This window comes from Pleuronectes platessa, chromosome 4 (assembly GCF_947347685.1).
Source record: "Pleuronectes platessa chromosome 4, fPlePla1.1, whole genome shotgun sequence".
NCBI classification, from domain to species: Eukaryota; Metazoa; Chordata; class Actinopteri; order Pleuronectiformes; family Pleuronectidae; genus Pleuronectes; species Pleuronectes platessa.
Genome location: NC_070629.1, coordinates 18704438 through 18721330, shown reverse-complemented (window position 1 = coordinate 18721330; position 16893 = coordinate 18704438). Strand labels below are relative to the sequence as shown.

The window sequence follows — 16893 nt, the reverse complement described above, 5'->3', positions numbered from 1 at the left end:
TTGAATATTAGGACAGTAACCAGTAGTTTAGACGCAGTTTAGTTCAAACAATGAAATATAGAGAAATTAAGTGTGAGGTGTGTGAGAAGCCAGCTGGGGTTGAACATCCCACCCAAAAATAAAATATAATAAATGTCATCAGTGAACTCAAAATATTATCATAGGAGCCTTCTTCTTTTAATAGAGCTGGATTCCAAGACACACCCACAAAATTAAGCCTGATCCTGTAGAACAACGTCTAGGTCCTCAGCATCAGAGATTACAGTTTTGACCCATGTTCTGTATCAAAGGGTTAACTGAACTTATCTTAATAGCTAATGTTAGCTCAAGTTAGCTCAACAAGATCGGGTTTCCGGCTGTAACCGGGTTTCCGGCTGTTGCTCAAGTAGTTGTATAAATTACCGTTTAATCAGTTGAATTAAATCTCACAGTGCAACAGGGACAGTTTTATTACTACACTAAACAACAAAGATATGTAATCATAATGAAAACTAAAACTACACTTTCTAGGACTGCAAAGCAGCACTGAACAGGCCCGAGCACAGCGTTTCGTGCGTTTTGCGCACTGCGGCAAGGATAAACGCTTTACTTCCTGCGTCGGTCACGTGATGTTGTTTCTTGCCTGCTTATTGCTCATTACGGTCAAAGCTATCAATTGCACATCACACTGAAAATTTAATGTAAATTGAATGATAGTTGTAAAACAAAGTTATTTCCTGTTGCCAGTAGGTGGCGCCATCAGTATTATTACACTAGACTAATAGAGCTGTAGGGGCTCCGATGTAGTGTGAGCAATTTTTATGTTAATTGGAACATTTTACAACAACTTAATTTCCACACTTATCACTAGGTGGCACTATGTCCCTTAGGAAATATTGACACATAGAGCTGTTCAGGCTTGGACTCTGATTATGAGACAGAAGTTTGGTGGTGATAGGACAATGCACAGTGGAGTTATGACAACATCATCTCCTTTGGCGTAGAATAGATGAACCTTCGCGTACCTCAATGTTAACATGGTTTTAGGAAATGTCCCAATTCTGAGAGAGAGAGAGAGAGAGAGAGTAAGAGAGAGAGAGAGAGACGTCACCTTTGCATTGATCGGTCAATGTGAACGCGTTCCAGGGGTCTTGGGGGCACCGTTCAGCCATTTTGCAACGCCCATTGAAAATTCCTTTAGAATACGTACATTTTCCCCACTTTCAAATTTTCTGTAAATTTTGGTAAGAATTTGAACAAAATAAAGACTTTTGAACCAAAGGCCCGGGAGTATTGATAATCATTTCACATGACTTTGTAACAGGTTAAATAACTGATATATAGCAGTCTCTGCGATTGTCACAGTTCAGCACACCCTGACATACAGTGCATTATATCTACTTGCAGGCGTCTATATTTGCATAAATATGTATGTAGGTGTGTGTAGGGGGCGGCTGTGATTCAGTGTGCATCATGTGTGTATAAGTCATTTACAAATCTAGAGTGCACATATTCTACAATGCCTAGGAGTGTCAGCATCCACTGTATAAACCAGTAATTTGACTGGTCTAACAGATTCACATTCACTATGTAGGGGAGATCTCATCTTTAAACACTAAACATTGCACTTTTCATGAGTTTATTTGAATCTATAATTGAACAATTCATGGCGTTGATAGTGTCAAGAAGGTAACTTCCGCAATGTGATGAATTTTATAATAAAGACACAGATAAGATGAAACTTTTTAACCTCATGGGGAACTAAATTAAAATTGTTTTAGGGCAGATTTTCAGTTACATGATGTTTCATGTGTATGCTGTGCAATGCTAAAAAAACAAGGGAGAGAACTGCTTATAGCAACAGGGTCGACTTGTTCACTGACACCAAAATACAGCAAAATAAAAAGGCACTGACACAAGCAGGTTTACTTGAAGATTTTAAAGCAATTCAAGTAGGACGAAAATAGAAAAAGCCTTTTAAACAATATATGAAAATTAATACAGATCATGATATTTCCATTTTACAAATTTTACAATAACAGCTTCAGTTACACTTTCACTACTTTAAAAAATCAGGGACTAATAAGTCAAAATCTACAAATATCTGCTGTTGCATCATCTGCCACTGCCCTTCCCACATTTATGTTTACAGATGAATTTTTAAATCAACTTGGTACAAAACAATAAACTGCTAAAAAAAGACATGCTTGATAGGCTTTTGGGTTAAAAATAGTCATATATCCATGTGTACAAATCAACAGTGCATTTTTAGTTTTTCTTTGCCAAACTTCGAGGGGAACCTTTAAGCAAGTCCCTGATTTTAAGGTATGTCCCTGTGGCTTCAGCAACTTCAGTGAATTCTGGTGTATCTTCAAATGGAACAATGCCAGCAGCAAACTTGCTGCGGTGAGGAACAGCTGTTATCTTCTCAGAATGCTTAAGAGAAGAGTCATCGTCAGCACCCCTGTTAGAGAAATCTGGATCGGGGCTTTGCGGGTTGTTATCCTGGGATTTTACAGGACCAGGACTCTGATGGCTTTCATCTTGGACTTTGAGTGGTTCGGGGCTCTGAGGATCGTCGTCTTGGGATTTGACTGGACCAGGACTCTGAGGGCTGTCGTCCTGGGATTTGACTGGACCAGGACTCTGAGGGCTGTCGTCCTGGGATTTGACTGGACCAGGACTCTGAGGGCTGTCGTCCTGGGATTTGACTGGACCAGGACTCTGAGGGCTGTCGTCCTGGGATTTGACTGGACGAGGGCTCTGAGGGCTGTCTTCTTCAGCTTTGACTGGATGAGGGCTCTGAGGGCAAAGTTCTTGATTTTCTGGTTCCCTTGGATTTGTACTACTTTGCCCAGTTTCTACAGGTCTCCCCGTGTCCATTGCTTCTTCAGCTTCCTCTGTTTCTGTGTCTACATGCACAGGCGTGGACACGCTCGGTGAACTGGGAATAGGTGTTCCCATAGTAGGTGTGTCACAGTCACTATTTGTGGCAGTGTCAGCATTTTCTAGAGCTGCCCAAATCAGCCTCTGTTGTTCCTCCAGTTCCTCCAGTGTCAACTCATCATCTGTCCCGTCCACAGTATCATCAACTACGACCCAATTCTGCCCTCGCAGAGCTGGAGAACCGTTGTTGGGAGTAGGAGGAGGCGTACCTCTTGGGAGGGGAGGGGGAGTGGGTGTAGCTGGAGGAGTGTTCATGGGTAAAGGAGGTGGTGAACTGAAACAAGGAGATCCAGGGGGCAGCGGTGGTTGGAACTGGAAGTCACCTCTGCGACTGTTATAAGGTGTTCCTGGATCTGAAAGAAGAGATTTATTAAGTCACTACAAGTTTAAAATATCTACAGACAAAGATGCCGCGGAATTGAAGTATTTCTGTGTATATCTGTATTTAAGATATAACTTAAAACATAATATTTGCTTGTTGCAACAGTTATGTGAAGGAACAACTAAATGGAAACCAATACAGTATTTTGTGGAGCAAACTATAAAAAGTGAAGGTCACTGGATTTTGGAATAAAGCTCAAGAAAATGAGATATTACTGTTAATTTCTTTATTTTGTTTTCTGGACATTTTAGACACTAATATGCCGTTACCTGATTCAATATCCATATCTGAGCTTCTGCTGGAGTTCTGATCAGGACTTGGCCGGTTCCTCTTCCTCTGCAGTGGAGATGAATCGGATTCATGGCGCCTCTTGTTGCAGGTGGCACCAGGCTGCAAGAAACGAAGAACGACACTTGGAATGAGATTATTTATCGACTCTGCCCAAAATACAGTCATCACACACTAATCTGATAATGGGCCAATGCAAGAAAGATTGAGGCTACAATGACAGACAAGACTGAGCATTCACATTAGTATGATTGGGTGCCTGAGTGGGATTATTGTGAATGGACCTTCACTGAGTGCGGAAAGACCTTTATGTAAAACAGAGTGGCACACTGAGTCCACCCATCACACACATATAAAGTGTCATTTCATTTTTACCCTCCAAGCTGATACAATAATATTGTATTCTTTAATTTACTATACAGTATGTTATTTTGAGTAATATCAATATAGTGAGCAAAATTGTTGACTTTGTATGGATTATTTCAATGTTTTCTAACAATGCACCAAGAGCAGAATTCATGTCTGAAAGAGACAGAAATGACTGAAATATATATTATGTACATATAATAGGCCTACAGTCCTTATAAAACATGAGTTTCTATAGTCTGTCATTGTAACTACAGGGGTGAATAAGTGTAGGTCTGACTAACAAGATCCGAGGTGTTTGTCAAGTGTTGACATGCAAGTTCCAGAAAGTTCGGTTAAATTGGCCAAATTTTCAAATAGGAAGTTGTTGATACAGGAAGCCAGGAGGAAACACCCAACCACGGAGAGATTTAGATACTTACCATAGGAAAGTTGTTGGACAGGTACGCTGCATAGTTTGGCTTCAAATGGTGGCTCTGCAGTGGAATTGAACCATACTGCATGAATTCCTAGAGGTCAGAAAAAAAGAGGAAGAAATACATAACTAAAAGGAAGTATTATTGAAACTTAAAATATACTGTAAATATATTTGATATATTTATATGATTAATGATAATAACAATAATCTGCATTTGTATTGCACTCTTAAAAGTGAACAAAAAAGAGATGAGACATAAAAACAGTATACATTCCCCAAAGCTTTGAGAAATGAAACGTGGTGTCGGACTTACGTCTTTAATGTTGTCTGGTGCAGGGACATTGAAGCCGGGGAAATCTTTCAGTTTGGAAACATCATAAGAGTTGTTTTCTGGCTTACTATTCTCTGTTGTATTGCCATTATTTGAAGCTACAAAAGAGGAAAACATCATAGATGAGACTATATTTCTGATACGTTAACACCACCCAAATGATTTGCAGGAGTTTAATGATATGACACACAGTTGTCAGATTGATTTACAGCGCCCCATTACCATCGTAAAGCGCCAAGCCAGAGTTTTCCATCTCTGCCTCTTTGAGCCAGCCTGGAGGGTAGCCGAGCTGCCTCATGCGATAAATCAGAGGAGGAAGGGTGTTGCCATCAATTCCCAGTGCTGCCAACAGCTCCTCGCTGTAAGTGAACAACACGGTGAAAAACATTAAATAATCTAGATTTACTTTTACTTGTTCCAACAGAAACTACATCTGATTCAATTAAACTCATTTCTGTTCAGTGCAAAGTGAAAGTCCTGCCTCATGACACCAGGCTTGTATTTCGCAAAGCGCTCCTCCACTTCATCAGCGTGGTAGCGCTGGTTACTCTGCATGGACTGGTTGCTGTTTTGATTGAACTCTTTTCTTCTCTCATTGATTGCAGCCATGTCTTTAGGCTGTGGGGGTGACAATATTTAAATGTGGTTTATCAAGTTATGACTCTTGAGTTTAACTTGGGTTAATGCCAAACTAATGACCTGTCACTCTCACCTTGGGACAATCTCTCAGCTGATGAGCGCTGCAACCACAGTTGAAACACATGGATTTGTTTCTAGAATGAAAAGATCAGTGAATGGCTCATTATACACTGACAAAGCAAGTCATAAACACCAGATCTAAATTAAGCTTTTATTATTAATCCCAGTCATACCTTTTGTCTTTCATTTCGATGTCCTGTCCATCTGTTCCGACAACTTGGTTGAAAACCTGGTGATAGCTATGCAATAATTCAGGAAATTATATTACATTTTCCCCTACTTATGAAATATCAAATTATATTGTCAACTTATACTCAGCAGCACTACATTTTAAAATAACATTTAAATTAATAATAATAATAATGAGGAGGATGATGACACCTTTCCCAAACTACAATATTCCTCTCCCTTGTTGAAATCACCTGAGAACAAATACAGGGAGTGATTGTTTGACACGGCACCATCTTAAAGATACGTAGGAATGTCCCATCCATCTGTCATCTGGGGGCTTTCATTGACCAGAGGCTGCCCAAGTTTATCAACGCTGAAAGAAGCGAAATATAACACACTTCCAACCACCTACGACAGAAACAAAAAATCTGTTTATATATATGTTGCATTACTCAAAACACTGAGATACCCTTTAGAAAAATACCAATACATACTCACTTTAAAAGCTTCCGTTGTTGTTTTTACATTGCTGGAGGATGACGTTGGTGGATCTTCATCCATAGCAATAGCTGAACTCTTTACAACGGAAATAACAATTATTTCCCATTTCCTCTACATATATATAACCTTGTGGATAATAAGAACAGTAAAAAACTGTATATCAGATTCTGGGTAAATACCTGAGGTTTGACATAAACAGGGGATTGTTTCTTTTCATGTCCTGGTCTCTGGTGCTTCAGTATCACATTACAGACGCAATCTTCAATCTCTTGACGACACAGCCTAAATGACAGATAATAAATTGTTGTGGTTTTAGATTTATCATGATAACTGTGATTTATTGTTTCAGTAATGGATAAGCAGCGAGGGACACAAACACAGTTCAGGAAGGGACTAAATAAGAGGCCATTTAGTCGTATTAGTCATCATAAGAATATGTAAAACAATCATTGAATAAAAATAAAACTTAAATCGCTGTGAATAACGTAATTTAAAGATTTCTTTAAAACTTTATTCAGAAATTAGAAAGACATGGTTTAGGTTCACCATGCAAACAAATAAATCAAGTTCTTACGGTAGCCTTTACGTGCAAATCACAAACAATGATAAGAAAAATGGCAAATAAGAAACACAAATGACAAGAAACAAAGGAAAATAAATGAAGGATTTGATATCGTTTTGTTCTCGTGATTAGCACTTCAGGGCCACCGTAGATTAATAACACTGAAACATTGCTCACTTTGAAATACCGTTGTTCGCATAAAGGATTTGAATAAGGGGCCCGTCGGTGTTGACATCTTCAATCGTGATGCCGCTGTGGAATCAGAGGGGAATTAGCATTAGAGGCGAGTGAATGGCTTTACCCTGTTGTACGATTAACAAAGTGTCAGCACGTTACCTCGGCCGTGAGAGGACATTCAGCTTCCTCCTTAAAACTGTATGTGCAAAGTGAGTTAAGGAAAAGAGACAAAGAAGAAAAGGAAACCATATGTTTCGGTCCCACACAACGGCTAACGGCTAACTGTGCTAGCAGAGCCCCGCTAGCGCTAAATCCACAGAGCTAGCACACATAGCGCGGATCAGACAGAAGGATATTCTCCTCGGTGAGTCTCTTGATGGAGTCTTCACTCTCCTCCAGTCTGCCCCGGAGCCGGCTCGTGTCCTCCGTCTCATCCCCGTCATCTGTGAAGCGAATATGTGTCGGTACCACTGGTGAGGAGTCATCAAGCTGCTGAAAGAGTTCACTGTCCCCAAAATCTACGTCCGCCATTTTTCCCCCAGCTCCACTACTGAAGGACCGGAGTTCATAGGTCATAGCGTCGACTCTGAGCATTCATTGGTCCTTACAGTGTCACGTGTGGAGGAGACGTGAACGTTATTTGACAAAGAATCTGTTGGGATGTTTTACCCATAGTCATGTCTTCCAGGTTACATGACGCCTACAAGCGGATACAGCCTGCTTCAAAAGATCTCCACAAACTTCAAAAAAATTAAAGACATGCATATTTCCACCACATGTTCTCCAGAAGAAGACCACACAGACAAAATATGCTTCATCTCAAACAACTAAAATTTCGCAATGACCTAAAGTATCAGTACCAATACACATGTTATAGCAGCATCAGTCACAGCAGACATCTTTCTGTTTCTTAACTTTTGATCACTTTAATAACAAAATTGTGACTACACTTTCACAGTTTTGCAGTGTGTTGGCGGTAGTTTTACTAAAGCAAAAGTTTTGAATGTCTAATCTTCCTTCGTGTGCTACTATTTGGTCTGTAAGACAACGCTGAGGGGTCAATATGATCCCGCTCCATGTTTCTTCGGTTGATGCAGCTGTGTTTGTAGCAGTCGCCTAACTTAAGCACTTTGACAGTGTTCATAGCAAATACCCAGTGTCTCTGGGGAGCAGGGCCGAGCTGAGAGTCGGTGTGAAGCATCGTTGGCTTCCAACAATGTCCAGCAGCTCATCCATCCACCTAACGCTGCCGCAGTGGGACGGAGGCTCGAGGAGAATCCGCTTTATTCACCTGGTGGGTGGGACATCGTTCAGGCTGACAGAGAGTCCCCACAAGGTGAGACAACTACACACTGCAGGCTCTTATTGTTCTTATAGCAACTGCCTGTGTTTTTATAATCACGCCCCGCTAGAGGGCGCTATATGGGCCACCATCTTCATAACTCCAACGAAAACAAAAACAGATGGTTTGAAATTGTATTTTGTCTATTGAATATTGAAAACATGTTTTCTGTTTCGTATGAATGTGATTCACACAAACACGAACTTAAAGGGATATGTCAAAAGAGCAGATTTACTCATCTACTCACCACTATGTCGATGGAGGATGTGGGTGAAGATTTTGAGTCCACAAAACACTTGAGGTGTAATTGATGTACATCGTGACCTCCATAAAATGCCTTCATACCCATACATTCAGATTTGACTCGAACTGCGTCATTTACACTGTGCATTAGCCCAAATGTCCTGTGATCCTACATAGGCCTTATGGATTTGTATTGGATTTTGCTGCAACGCTGTTTACCCCTGAAACTCCTAGATTCGCTGTAGTTAATTTTTGGGTGAACTATCCCTTTGATAAGAGTTGCTTGTTAATGGAATAGTTCATAAGGAAGTGGCCTCATATTTCACATGTGTGTTTCAGGCTCCAGTGATTCCTCTGTATTTAGGAGCTGATGTCTTCTCCAGCACTGACGTCCGCACAGAGAACCATCCCAGATACCACGCCAAGTTCGCCAAGAAAGGACTGGCCACCAAAATACACTTTTCCTCAGGTAAATTACATTTATCCATGTGACCTACACCAGTGCACACACATACACTGCCTCTCACACCTAACGCTTTTGACTTCCATCCTGGCTTGTTGCAGCATTCAGGTTTCACGGGTTGAAGGTCCCTGCTGCAAGTAACTGCCTCTGGTTCTACAGTATTCAAGGTCTTTTTCGTGTAGCCTTTGAGATGTACAGTAAGCAAGAGCAGCTTGCTGTGCTTGAGAACTTCCAGGTGCAGTACTGTTCACATTACGCATGTGTCTGCGTGGTGTACATGGTTTGTTTATTTACTTTGTCCTTTCCTCTGTAGGACGTTTGGAAATCGCAAATAAATGACAGCCCTCTGAAAATGAGTTACAGCCTCAGTAACCTGCTCGACTTTGCAACACCAAGCAGCAGGTGTGAGTCACGAAATGAGGCAGCAACACCTCAGCATTGCAAGGTTGGCAGGGAACTGGACGCATTAGTCAGTGACAGATCAGCAGATCATGATTATTGCTCTTTTCCCAGGAAGAGCTTGCAACCTGAGCAAAGACAAGTGGTTGCCACAGTGAAGCAAAGATTGCACAGCTTGGATGACAAACTCTCCTCCGAGACTCACAGCCACACAGAACATCTGGAGACTGTTTTGCTACTTTTGGAGAACATTGATCGGCTCGTAAATGGGAAGCTAGAGGAAAAGGATGTGACCGAAACGGTATTGGCCCTGCTAAAGGCTAAAAACTGGGGCTCTGTATACTCAAGTTCCCTGCTGAGCTGTGTGGGACGGTGGCTGGGCCAGCAGTTTCATGCAGCCAACAGTAGCATCAGTCAGAAAGTGGAGGGCTTTAAAGTTCAGCATATTGAGCGAATAAGTGACTTGCCCCCTGCTGAGGAACTAGCCACAGAACTATTCCCAGAGGCCATGCAGACGCTGCTGCTTCACTGGATGGGGTTGAGTGAGGAGTCCACTCTGGAGAAGAGGCACAGTGAATATCCAATCCTGCTCCTTATCCTGGAGTTTGCCAACCACAACCTGATCACTGGTGTGGCTCACGTGCTGTACTCCAGTCTTATATGTAAATAAAGATGAATTCCATGTGGGCGTCAACAGAAGCATTTACGATTCAACTCAAGTTCCAGTGCTCTAATAAATGTAGATTTTGTATTTGAAATTTACAAGAGTCTCTTTTATGTGGCAAATACCATTTCACTTTGGTTCGGTACCAAGTAGGATTATTTGACTTTAAATAAAAACTTTATTTTGGTATTATGTCATTCTACAAATTGTGTATTATTTCAAATACTTAATTCAACACCAATTTGATTCCAATGTTTTATCCTTAGTTTTATCCTTAAGGCCAAGCCCTCGCAAAAGAACCAACTTCATTTTAACAAAAAACGTGATGACCCATATACATATCACAGGCAATAAATAAATGAATGAGGTGAGGTCGGAAAAACCTTACTCAACACAAAACTAATTTATTTCAAGAATATCTGAAATTGTGATTACTCTTCTTGGACCTTCCTCCATCAGCTTTCTTGATACAAATGCGTACCACAGCCCACAGCTTATTTTTTCCCAGTCAGTAGAAATGAAACCATTCTGTTAACGACACTGGCCTCAGAAGCATTTATCTAAATGGATGGAAATAGTTTTCACTTGAACCACATTATAATCAGTTTTTGTTCAAACAATCACACATCAATATATTTCGGTTAAAAAAAAATCTAACGCATCATTCAAAACAAAAATCTAATTCTAACCAGCATCAGCAAGTCAGAATGATGCTTCCTTTACAGAAGATGTACAGATGAATCATCACTGAGACAAACTCAGTGTCTGGCTATTTACATTATAATAAGGTTCCAATACAGGAGATGTTTGTCCATAAATAAATTACAGATTCAGAGCAACATCCATGCAAGCTTTAAAGCTAGCGATGAATTGGTAGTCCTACATGACCAGATGAGTGACACTGACAGTCCAGGTTTGGCACTAGATGGAATCCATTCCACGTGAGAATGAGGACGTGAAGCCGAGGCCCATTCCCCTCTGGGTGTGTGTCTGAGACCGGGCCATTTCATATTGAACGTCTAGGTTCCGGAACATCTCCTCCTGTTTTTGGAGAGTCTTCAAGCCTTCCTCATTGAGTGGTTTGGCAACTTCAGCTTCGTCCTCTCCCTGTAGAGACGGAAATTTATATTTAACTCAGACGCAACAGGTTGGAATGCTGACATTTATATCTGAGGATTTCACTGACACACTGAGATTAAGTAAAGTGACTATTAGATACTTACTTTAATACCCATTAGTTTGCGAAACTTTACGTTTTGGTCCTTGTTTCCAAAGTTTAGCTTCTCCCACAGTTCAGTCGTCTGGTTCTTGTCCTTAAAAATTTTAAATATATCAGTTTCTAGAGTATAAACTTGTACCATTCCACTGGTGGATAATTGATGGCAAGACCAAGTCTTACCCCTTCCTTCTTTCCCTGCCATAGCTTCTTCCTCTTTTTCTCCTGCTCTGCAAACTTCATAGGATTTACAGCAGATGGATTGTAGTAGCTCGGCACAGCAATACCGGTCTCTGCCAGAGTTCTTGCTTGTAGGGCTGCCATCTGTGCCGCCATGGCAATCTGAGGTGTGACCTGCGTCCCAGAGGCCAGGAGAGCCGCCACATTGATGGCAGGGTTTGAAGCAGTAACAGCAGCTGCTGCGATAGGCGCAGCTACTGGAAACAAAACACATGGAGGCAATTAATACCTGATGCGGACTTAATTCAAAATTTCAAGGTTTTTCAACACAACATGCATTTCTCACCTGCAGTGATGTCCTTTGGTTCCTGCTGCTGCTTCTCAAATATTTCCTTCTCCTTTTGCTCCATTAGTTTCTTGGCTCGCTCCAGCCTGGAAAGGAAAAGAATGAAAAGAATGTTACACATCTTGTTTACAAATGATTATGATACTAATTGGCTAGGTGCATTACATTTTAAAGTGATATGTCTGGACCTACTTTATAAACAAACAAAAATAATCATACTTAAACATGTTATAGCCATCAGCCACTGACAGCCACATCACATTTAAATAAGATGTTTTTATTCAACAAGGTACAGTTAAGAATTTAATTGAAGTGAGGGGAGAGAGAGGAGCAACAGTCCCCAGGGCAGAGTTCCCCGGCCAGAGACAAATTGTGGATGATGAAAGTACATGGTCTGTGTCTTTTTCTTCTTCTTGTTTTCCTACCAAAGTAATTTCCTTTTATGAACAACTATGCTCTCTTGCATGTGCATCATAGATGACAAGTCTGAATACAGCCAGAACCAGTGGTCAGAAACTAATTTGAGTGACTCGACAAATGAATGCCTCGATTGTCGCTGATGACAATGGGCTTTACGTTTTTTTTGGCTCCATTAATTCTACCTAATCTCTGCTTGGCCACAGATTTATTCAAAAGGTCAAGGCATAATCAAACTACAGAAAGAAGCTTTGCAGCCACAATTAGTGAGTTGCAACAGGAACCACCATCAGCAGCACCCAGTTCAGAATGACCAGTCATCTATATTGTAAATGTCCTGTAAGCTGTTGCCTTACCTTCTGGCCAGGGCCTCTTGTGCATCCATAGCTGTGTCTCTGCCCCGCAAGACAGGTGGGTTAACAGACCTGCTTCTGCTCTTTCTGCGCACTTTTTCAGTCCTTTTCTTCCGCTCCCTGTTGGAACAACCCAAATAATTCAATGAGCATTATGTTCATGTCACGTTGAATGGTCAACACGGGGGACAAAAGTTCAAACACGTGCTCCTAATGTAAATAGAGCCCACCTGCTCTTACTGCGACTTCTACTGTGATGACGGTGTTTGGTCCGTGAACCTGAGCGAGAGCGGGCCTTCTTCTTCCTGTCCCGGCTGCGTGACCGCGAACGCCGTTTGTCCCTACTTCTACTGTGATGTCGCCTGAAAGTGAAAAGATTCAGCAACATGAATTAAATCATTTAGGGAAAGGATTTAAAGTGCTACAATTATGTTATCCATTAAATGCTGCCAGACCCACGATAAGTTTTTCTCTTTAATTTAACAGGCCAAAAGACTTACTGACTGACCACACTAACCTCTCTCGTGAGTGTGACCTGGACAAGCTCCGGCCTTTGGAGGGCTTCCTGTCTTTGCGTCTGGATCGCTCCTCTCCATTGTCTGAAGACAGTCTCTCTTGTTCTTGCTGCTCATCGGTTTTTCGTTGTGATTTTGACAGCTTCTCGGAGTCTCTCTTTCGTGCCTGTTTTAAGAAGAAGTTGTCTCTTTCAGAAAATGCAACAAAAAGAGTTAGTACCATGGCTACAGCAGAAGGTAAAAATGTTGAAGTGCTGGAAAAAACAACTTATGAATTCAAATCCATTTTCTTAACATATAAAAGTCAAAAATATAGTATTTCTCGGAACATGATTACTAATGTGGACATTTCAGTGATACAGACAAATTTGACTTTAACATAATTTAAGAGAATTAATCTAACCATCATGTTTGGAACTTCGCTTGTTTCAAAAGTGAGCATGCAACCCTTAAGATCTGATTCTGAGGGAAGACTTCACAGTAGTTTGTCAGTTGAACCAGGTTAACAATTCAATATGGCCTAAATACTTTGAACTTGAACCTACTGTAAAGTCGGATTAGGGATGGGCATCCAACTTACTTTTTACAGCTTCTCTACTTAACGTCATCCAAATCACACAATAATAAATTAGCATGAAACACATTGGTAAACTTCCTCAAATAAAAATCTGCATTTAAAAAATATATTTGTTTTCCAAATTTATTCTACTAACCTCAAAGGCCGCCTCACTGTTGATCTCACGTGAACATAATTTAGACCATGTTCCCATGAGATAAATATCAGTTACTGTTCTCCTTAGAAAACGAATTAGTTTTTACAAGACTGAATTTTTCATATTGGCTGCGGTTAAAAAGATATACCATCTGGTTTCATTAAAAGAATCATTTGATTAGTTATGCCCATCCCTAGATTCAAGAGTTAATTCCAAATAGTGAGAACAAATAGGAGTTTGAATGGCAGATAGTTACCTGTCCCAGTAGTAGACATATTATTTTGCTATGTCAGCAGGGTCTTCTGTTCAGTCTCTTCGTGCATTAGCACGCTGAGTATGATTTATTGTAGAAATGTTATCATGTGATCTAAACACAGGATGTCACAAAAACTAAAAAGAAAAAAAATCTACTCTTTCTTTGATATGGTTACAAATAATGACACATATCCAAGGATGAAAGCTTCCTTTGAGATATGTCTTCATAAGGAGGGTAAAAAAAAGACCATCTCCAACTATTTATTTTGTTCTAAATTTTGGTTATTTTTACATATCCACCATAATAAAAACATACTCACCTTGACCTAAAACTAAATAAGGCTAAAACTTAAGGCCTTCAAATTCACATGAAATGTGTTTCTAATCATAGATATTGACTTATCATTTACCTCTTTGCTCCTGCTGCGACTCCGTCTGTGTTTTCTGACACCTAAAAAAGGCAGAAAACCGACTGTTGACAACTATACACGTATATTTACAAGCAGGATGAGGAAGAGTGCATTTAGTCAAACAATGCAATACAGACTTAATGTGGAGTATTGGAAGCAACAAGTTGACTAGATTTGGGAATAGTTTCAAACCTGTGCACTAACTAACTGTGCACTTTATTCTAAAGAATATAAGAGATTTGTCCAAGTAATTGCAGTGATCATACTGAAACATGCTGCATGGTAATAAAACAACCACAGTCACCTCCCAAATATTGGTGTGCTCTCATTTTTTAGGCCAAATCAGAGGGTTCATCATCTTTCAATGCTACACTCCACAAAAGGCGTATACTAGTAAGAAATGCCACCATGGGGCCATTTTCAGTGTTGTCCAGATACTTTTACTGAATACTAACGTTTTCGGTCCCTGGATCTTGACCTTGTCCGCGAATGGCGGTGTTTGGAGCTTCTGGGAGATCTGGACGGCTCCATGCTGTGTTTTTTTCTGTGGTGAACTGGAGAGCCTGCTCTGATCATGTCGACAGAGTCATCACTTGTCTACAACAAATGAATGAGAAAAACCATGGTCAGCAAATCAGTGTAATGCAATATGCTCAGTGATATATATACCCTTCCTAATGCAGCGTGGACGTCAGCAGTTTTTATTCTGCTGTTGAATCATGACGAACGAATATGTAAAGATGCATTTTAAGATCACAAATTAAATCAGAACAATTATTAATCCCTAGTACTGAAATAAGTTGATTACTCTGCATCTGATTCCATTTCAGAACTAAATAGTTTATTTACAAAATTTGTTCATTGCCTCTGCCAAAAAAGTAATGTTTTTTTTTACCTCGTCCGGTGGTTTGCTGGGTTGTATTTTAGTGCTGATCTGGATCAGGGTGCGGATCCAATATATTTGTATTATAATTATTATTCACTTTCTTTAACATTGCAACATGGTGTTTTTCCAGGGAATAATTCATGGATCTTGATTTAAGAAAGATCAGGCAATTTGGGGAAATTATCTTGGTGCAGCTGATTGAATTTGAGGGGACTGTTTGACCTTGTCCACGCGATGCAATTCTTATCAACTTTACAAATGCAGTACTACTCTTTTTGATTTAAATTATCCCTCTTTTAGTGTCATTCAAATACACCAATGCATTTATATCAACACACCCCTCGGGCCATTGAGGCCACTCATCAGCAAACTGAAATTAAAAAACAATTAAATTTAAATGGTTTTTTAAAAGGATGGGTTGCAGTAATGTATGAAGAGTAATCATTAGGGCCTGAGCACTGACAGGCACAGACAGACAGTGGCTTTAACATGCTCTAATTCTTAGCAAAATTTGCAGAAAATTTGAAAGTGGGGAAAATTTACGTATTCTGGAGTTTTTTTTCATACCTCTTATTATTTCAGTCCCACATATTATCGGCGCAGGGTCATATGCGAAACAAGTCATCAGTCATTCGATATTGTTTTTTATAGGCACAAATGCAACCAATGATATTTTATTTATGAATTCTATATGGGGACAGTTTTTGTTGTCTGACGCTGGGCCTAGTGACGATCAGTTCGCTTAATGAAAATCATTTGAACTCATTGAATTCTTGTTAAAACAACCGAACATTGACTTAAACCAAGTGTTACAACTATTTAGTTAACGTGCATGAGTGGTTATGATACAATGGAGGGTCTTCACAATGTGAAGTGTTTGCTACTTGTTCCTCTTTGCTGCGCTACATCGAAATGCGATTTACGGTGGATTAAGTATCATGACTTAAAAACAGAAATAAAGACACGACTATTAATGATGCTGTCGAACAACATACATGCACTGTGGGCAAACGAGCTACCCAGATAAGCTACGTCGTCTTCTTCTTCGTCCACCATTCATACTTCCAACACAGAACAATTCAGCCCTGGCTCGGCTGCTAAGCTAAGTGATGCTAACCGCCATCTTTAAGTGACAATGTATTTTTTTTTACATCGATATAAACTGACAGCAGCGCTACTCGGATGTGATCACATGCACACGTGTGTGGTTTGTGTTCATGTGATGGTACTCACCGACATGATTCCGAAACACGCCGTGTATGTAACGCCGCTGTTCGGTTGACCGTGCACACGGACTCGGAGAGGTATCCACAGCTAGCAGCTACCAGTTAACAGCGATATGCGGCTCAGCTCATTTGACCTTGGGTTGCCAGGTTTAGGCTCTCGAGTCCGCGAGACTCAGGGGCAACACAAACAGCTGTTGAGCTTAGAAGGAGGGGAGCAAACAAGAAGCAGGGGAAATACTTAATCATAAATAAACGCAGATTATTCTATTTCAATAAAATCTGTATGTTCATATTAAGTTAAATAATACCTACACATAATACGGTGTTACATTTGTACCATTTGAGTTTTGCGAGTTTGATCAAATGGATTATTGAACAACGCTGGTATTTCTTTCTGAAGTTGGTTCAGTAGAGAAAACTAATAATAAATTGTTGGTGAAGGAAA

General features: G+C 40.3%; 3 protein-coding genes across 6 annotated transcripts; 1 reads left to right on the top strand and 2 right to left on the bottom strand.

Annotated features, from left to right (window-relative positions):
• Positions 1-1903: 1903 nt before the first annotated feature.
• zcchc8 (zinc finger, CCHC domain containing 8) lies at positions 1904-7427 on the bottom strand. The gene is made up of 14 exons (XM_053419810.1): positions 7177-7427; positions 6980-7022; positions 6821-6895; positions 6261-6363; positions 6079-6156; positions 5885-5988; positions 5583-5648; positions 5423-5483; positions 5192-5328; positions 4933-5069; positions 4693-4808; positions 4384-4470; positions 3577-3697; positions 1904-3278 (listed from the first exon to the last, which is right to left on the bottom strand). The coding sequence occupies exons 1-14, from the start codon at positions 7412-7414 to the stop codon at positions 2248-2250; spliced, it is 2397 nt and encodes a 798-aa protein (XP_053275785.1). The 5' UTR covers positions 7415-7427; the 3' UTR covers positions 1904-2247.
• Positions 7428-7821: 394 nt separating this feature from the next.
• Positions 7822-10567, top strand: si:ch211-110p13.9 (uncharacterized protein LOC562347 homolog). Of its 2 annotated transcripts, XM_053419816.1 has the most exons (5): positions 7822-8156; positions 8745-8874; positions 8970-9103; positions 9182-9270; positions 9382-10567. In XM_053419816.1, exons 1-5 carry the CDS (start codon positions 8037-8039, stop codon positions 9935-9937), a joined length of 1029 nt encoding a protein of 342 aa, XP_053275791.1. In that variant the 5' UTR covers positions 7822-8036; the 3' UTR covers positions 9938-10567. The 2 variants fall into 2 exon arrangements, with proteins under 2 accessions (XP_053275791.1, XP_053275790.1); XM_053419815.1 differs by having other exon boundaries at positions 7830-8156; positions 9182-10567.
• Positions 10316-16647, bottom strand: rsrc2 (arginine/serine-rich coiled-coil 2). Of its 3 annotated transcripts, none has more exons than XM_053419811.1 (10): positions 16456-16647; positions 14792-14933; positions 14337-14377; positions 12961-13124; positions 12674-12805; positions 12447-12563; positions 11674-11759; positions 11331-11584; positions 11155-11244; positions 10316-11038 (listed from the first exon to the last, which is right to left on the bottom strand). In XM_053419811.1, the coding sequence occupies exons 1-10, from the start codon at positions 16459-16461 to the stop codon at positions 10853-10855; spliced, it is 1218 nt and encodes a 405-aa protein (XP_053275786.1). In that variant the 5' UTR covers positions 16462-16647; the 3' UTR covers positions 10316-10852. The 3 variants fall into 3 exon arrangements, with proteins under 3 accessions (XP_053275786.1, XP_053275787.1, XP_053275789.1); XM_053419812.1 differs by having other exon boundaries at positions 11331-11581; XM_053419814.1 differs by lacking the exon at positions 16456-16647 and having other exon boundaries at positions 12961-14001; positions 14792-14887.
• Between the last annotated feature and the right edge of the window lie 246 nt (positions 16648-16893).

What these genes read in the sequence shown, in the direction of transcription:
- zcchc8 (XM_053419810.1), bottom strand. Translation starts at nt 7,414, where the DNA reads ATGCTCAGAGTCGACGCTATGACCTATGAACTCCGGTCCTTCAGTAGT. An exon ending in AGCTGAGAGATTGTCCCAAG is followed by an intron (nt 5,329 to 5,422) that starts GTGAGAGTGACA and finishes TCACCCCCACAG; the next exon opens with CCTAAAGACATGGCTGCAAT. An exon ending in TGGCTTGGCGCTTTACGATG is followed by an intron (nt 4,809 to 4,932) that starts GTAATGGGGCGC and finishes CCTCTTTTGTAG; the next exon opens with CTTCAAATAATGGCAATACA.
- si:ch211-110p13.9 (XM_053419815.1), top strand. Translation starts at nt 8,037, where the DNA reads ATGTCCAGCAGCTCATCCATCCACCTAACGCTGCCGCAGTGGGACGGA. An exon ending in CAAAATACACTTTTCCTCAG is followed by an intron (nt 8,875 to 8,969) that starts GTAAATTACATT and finishes GGCTTGTTGCAG; the next exon opens with CATTCAGGTTTCACGGGTTG. An exon ending in CTGTGCTTGAGAACTTCCAG is followed by an intron (nt 9,104 to 9,181) that starts GTGCAGTACTGT and finishes TTTCCTCTGTAG; the next exon opens with GACGTTTGGAAATCGCAAAT.
- rsrc2 (XM_053419811.1), bottom strand. An exon ending in AAGATCCAGGGACCGAAAAC is followed by an intron (nt 14,378 to 14,791) that starts GTTAGTATTCAG and finishes TGCCTTTTTTAG; the next exon opens with GTGTCAGAAAACACAGACGG. An exon ending in GGCAGGGAAAGAAGGAAGGG is followed by an intron (nt 11,245 to 11,330) that starts GTAAGACTTGGT and finishes AAAATTTTTAAG; the next exon opens with GACAAGAACCAGACGACTGA.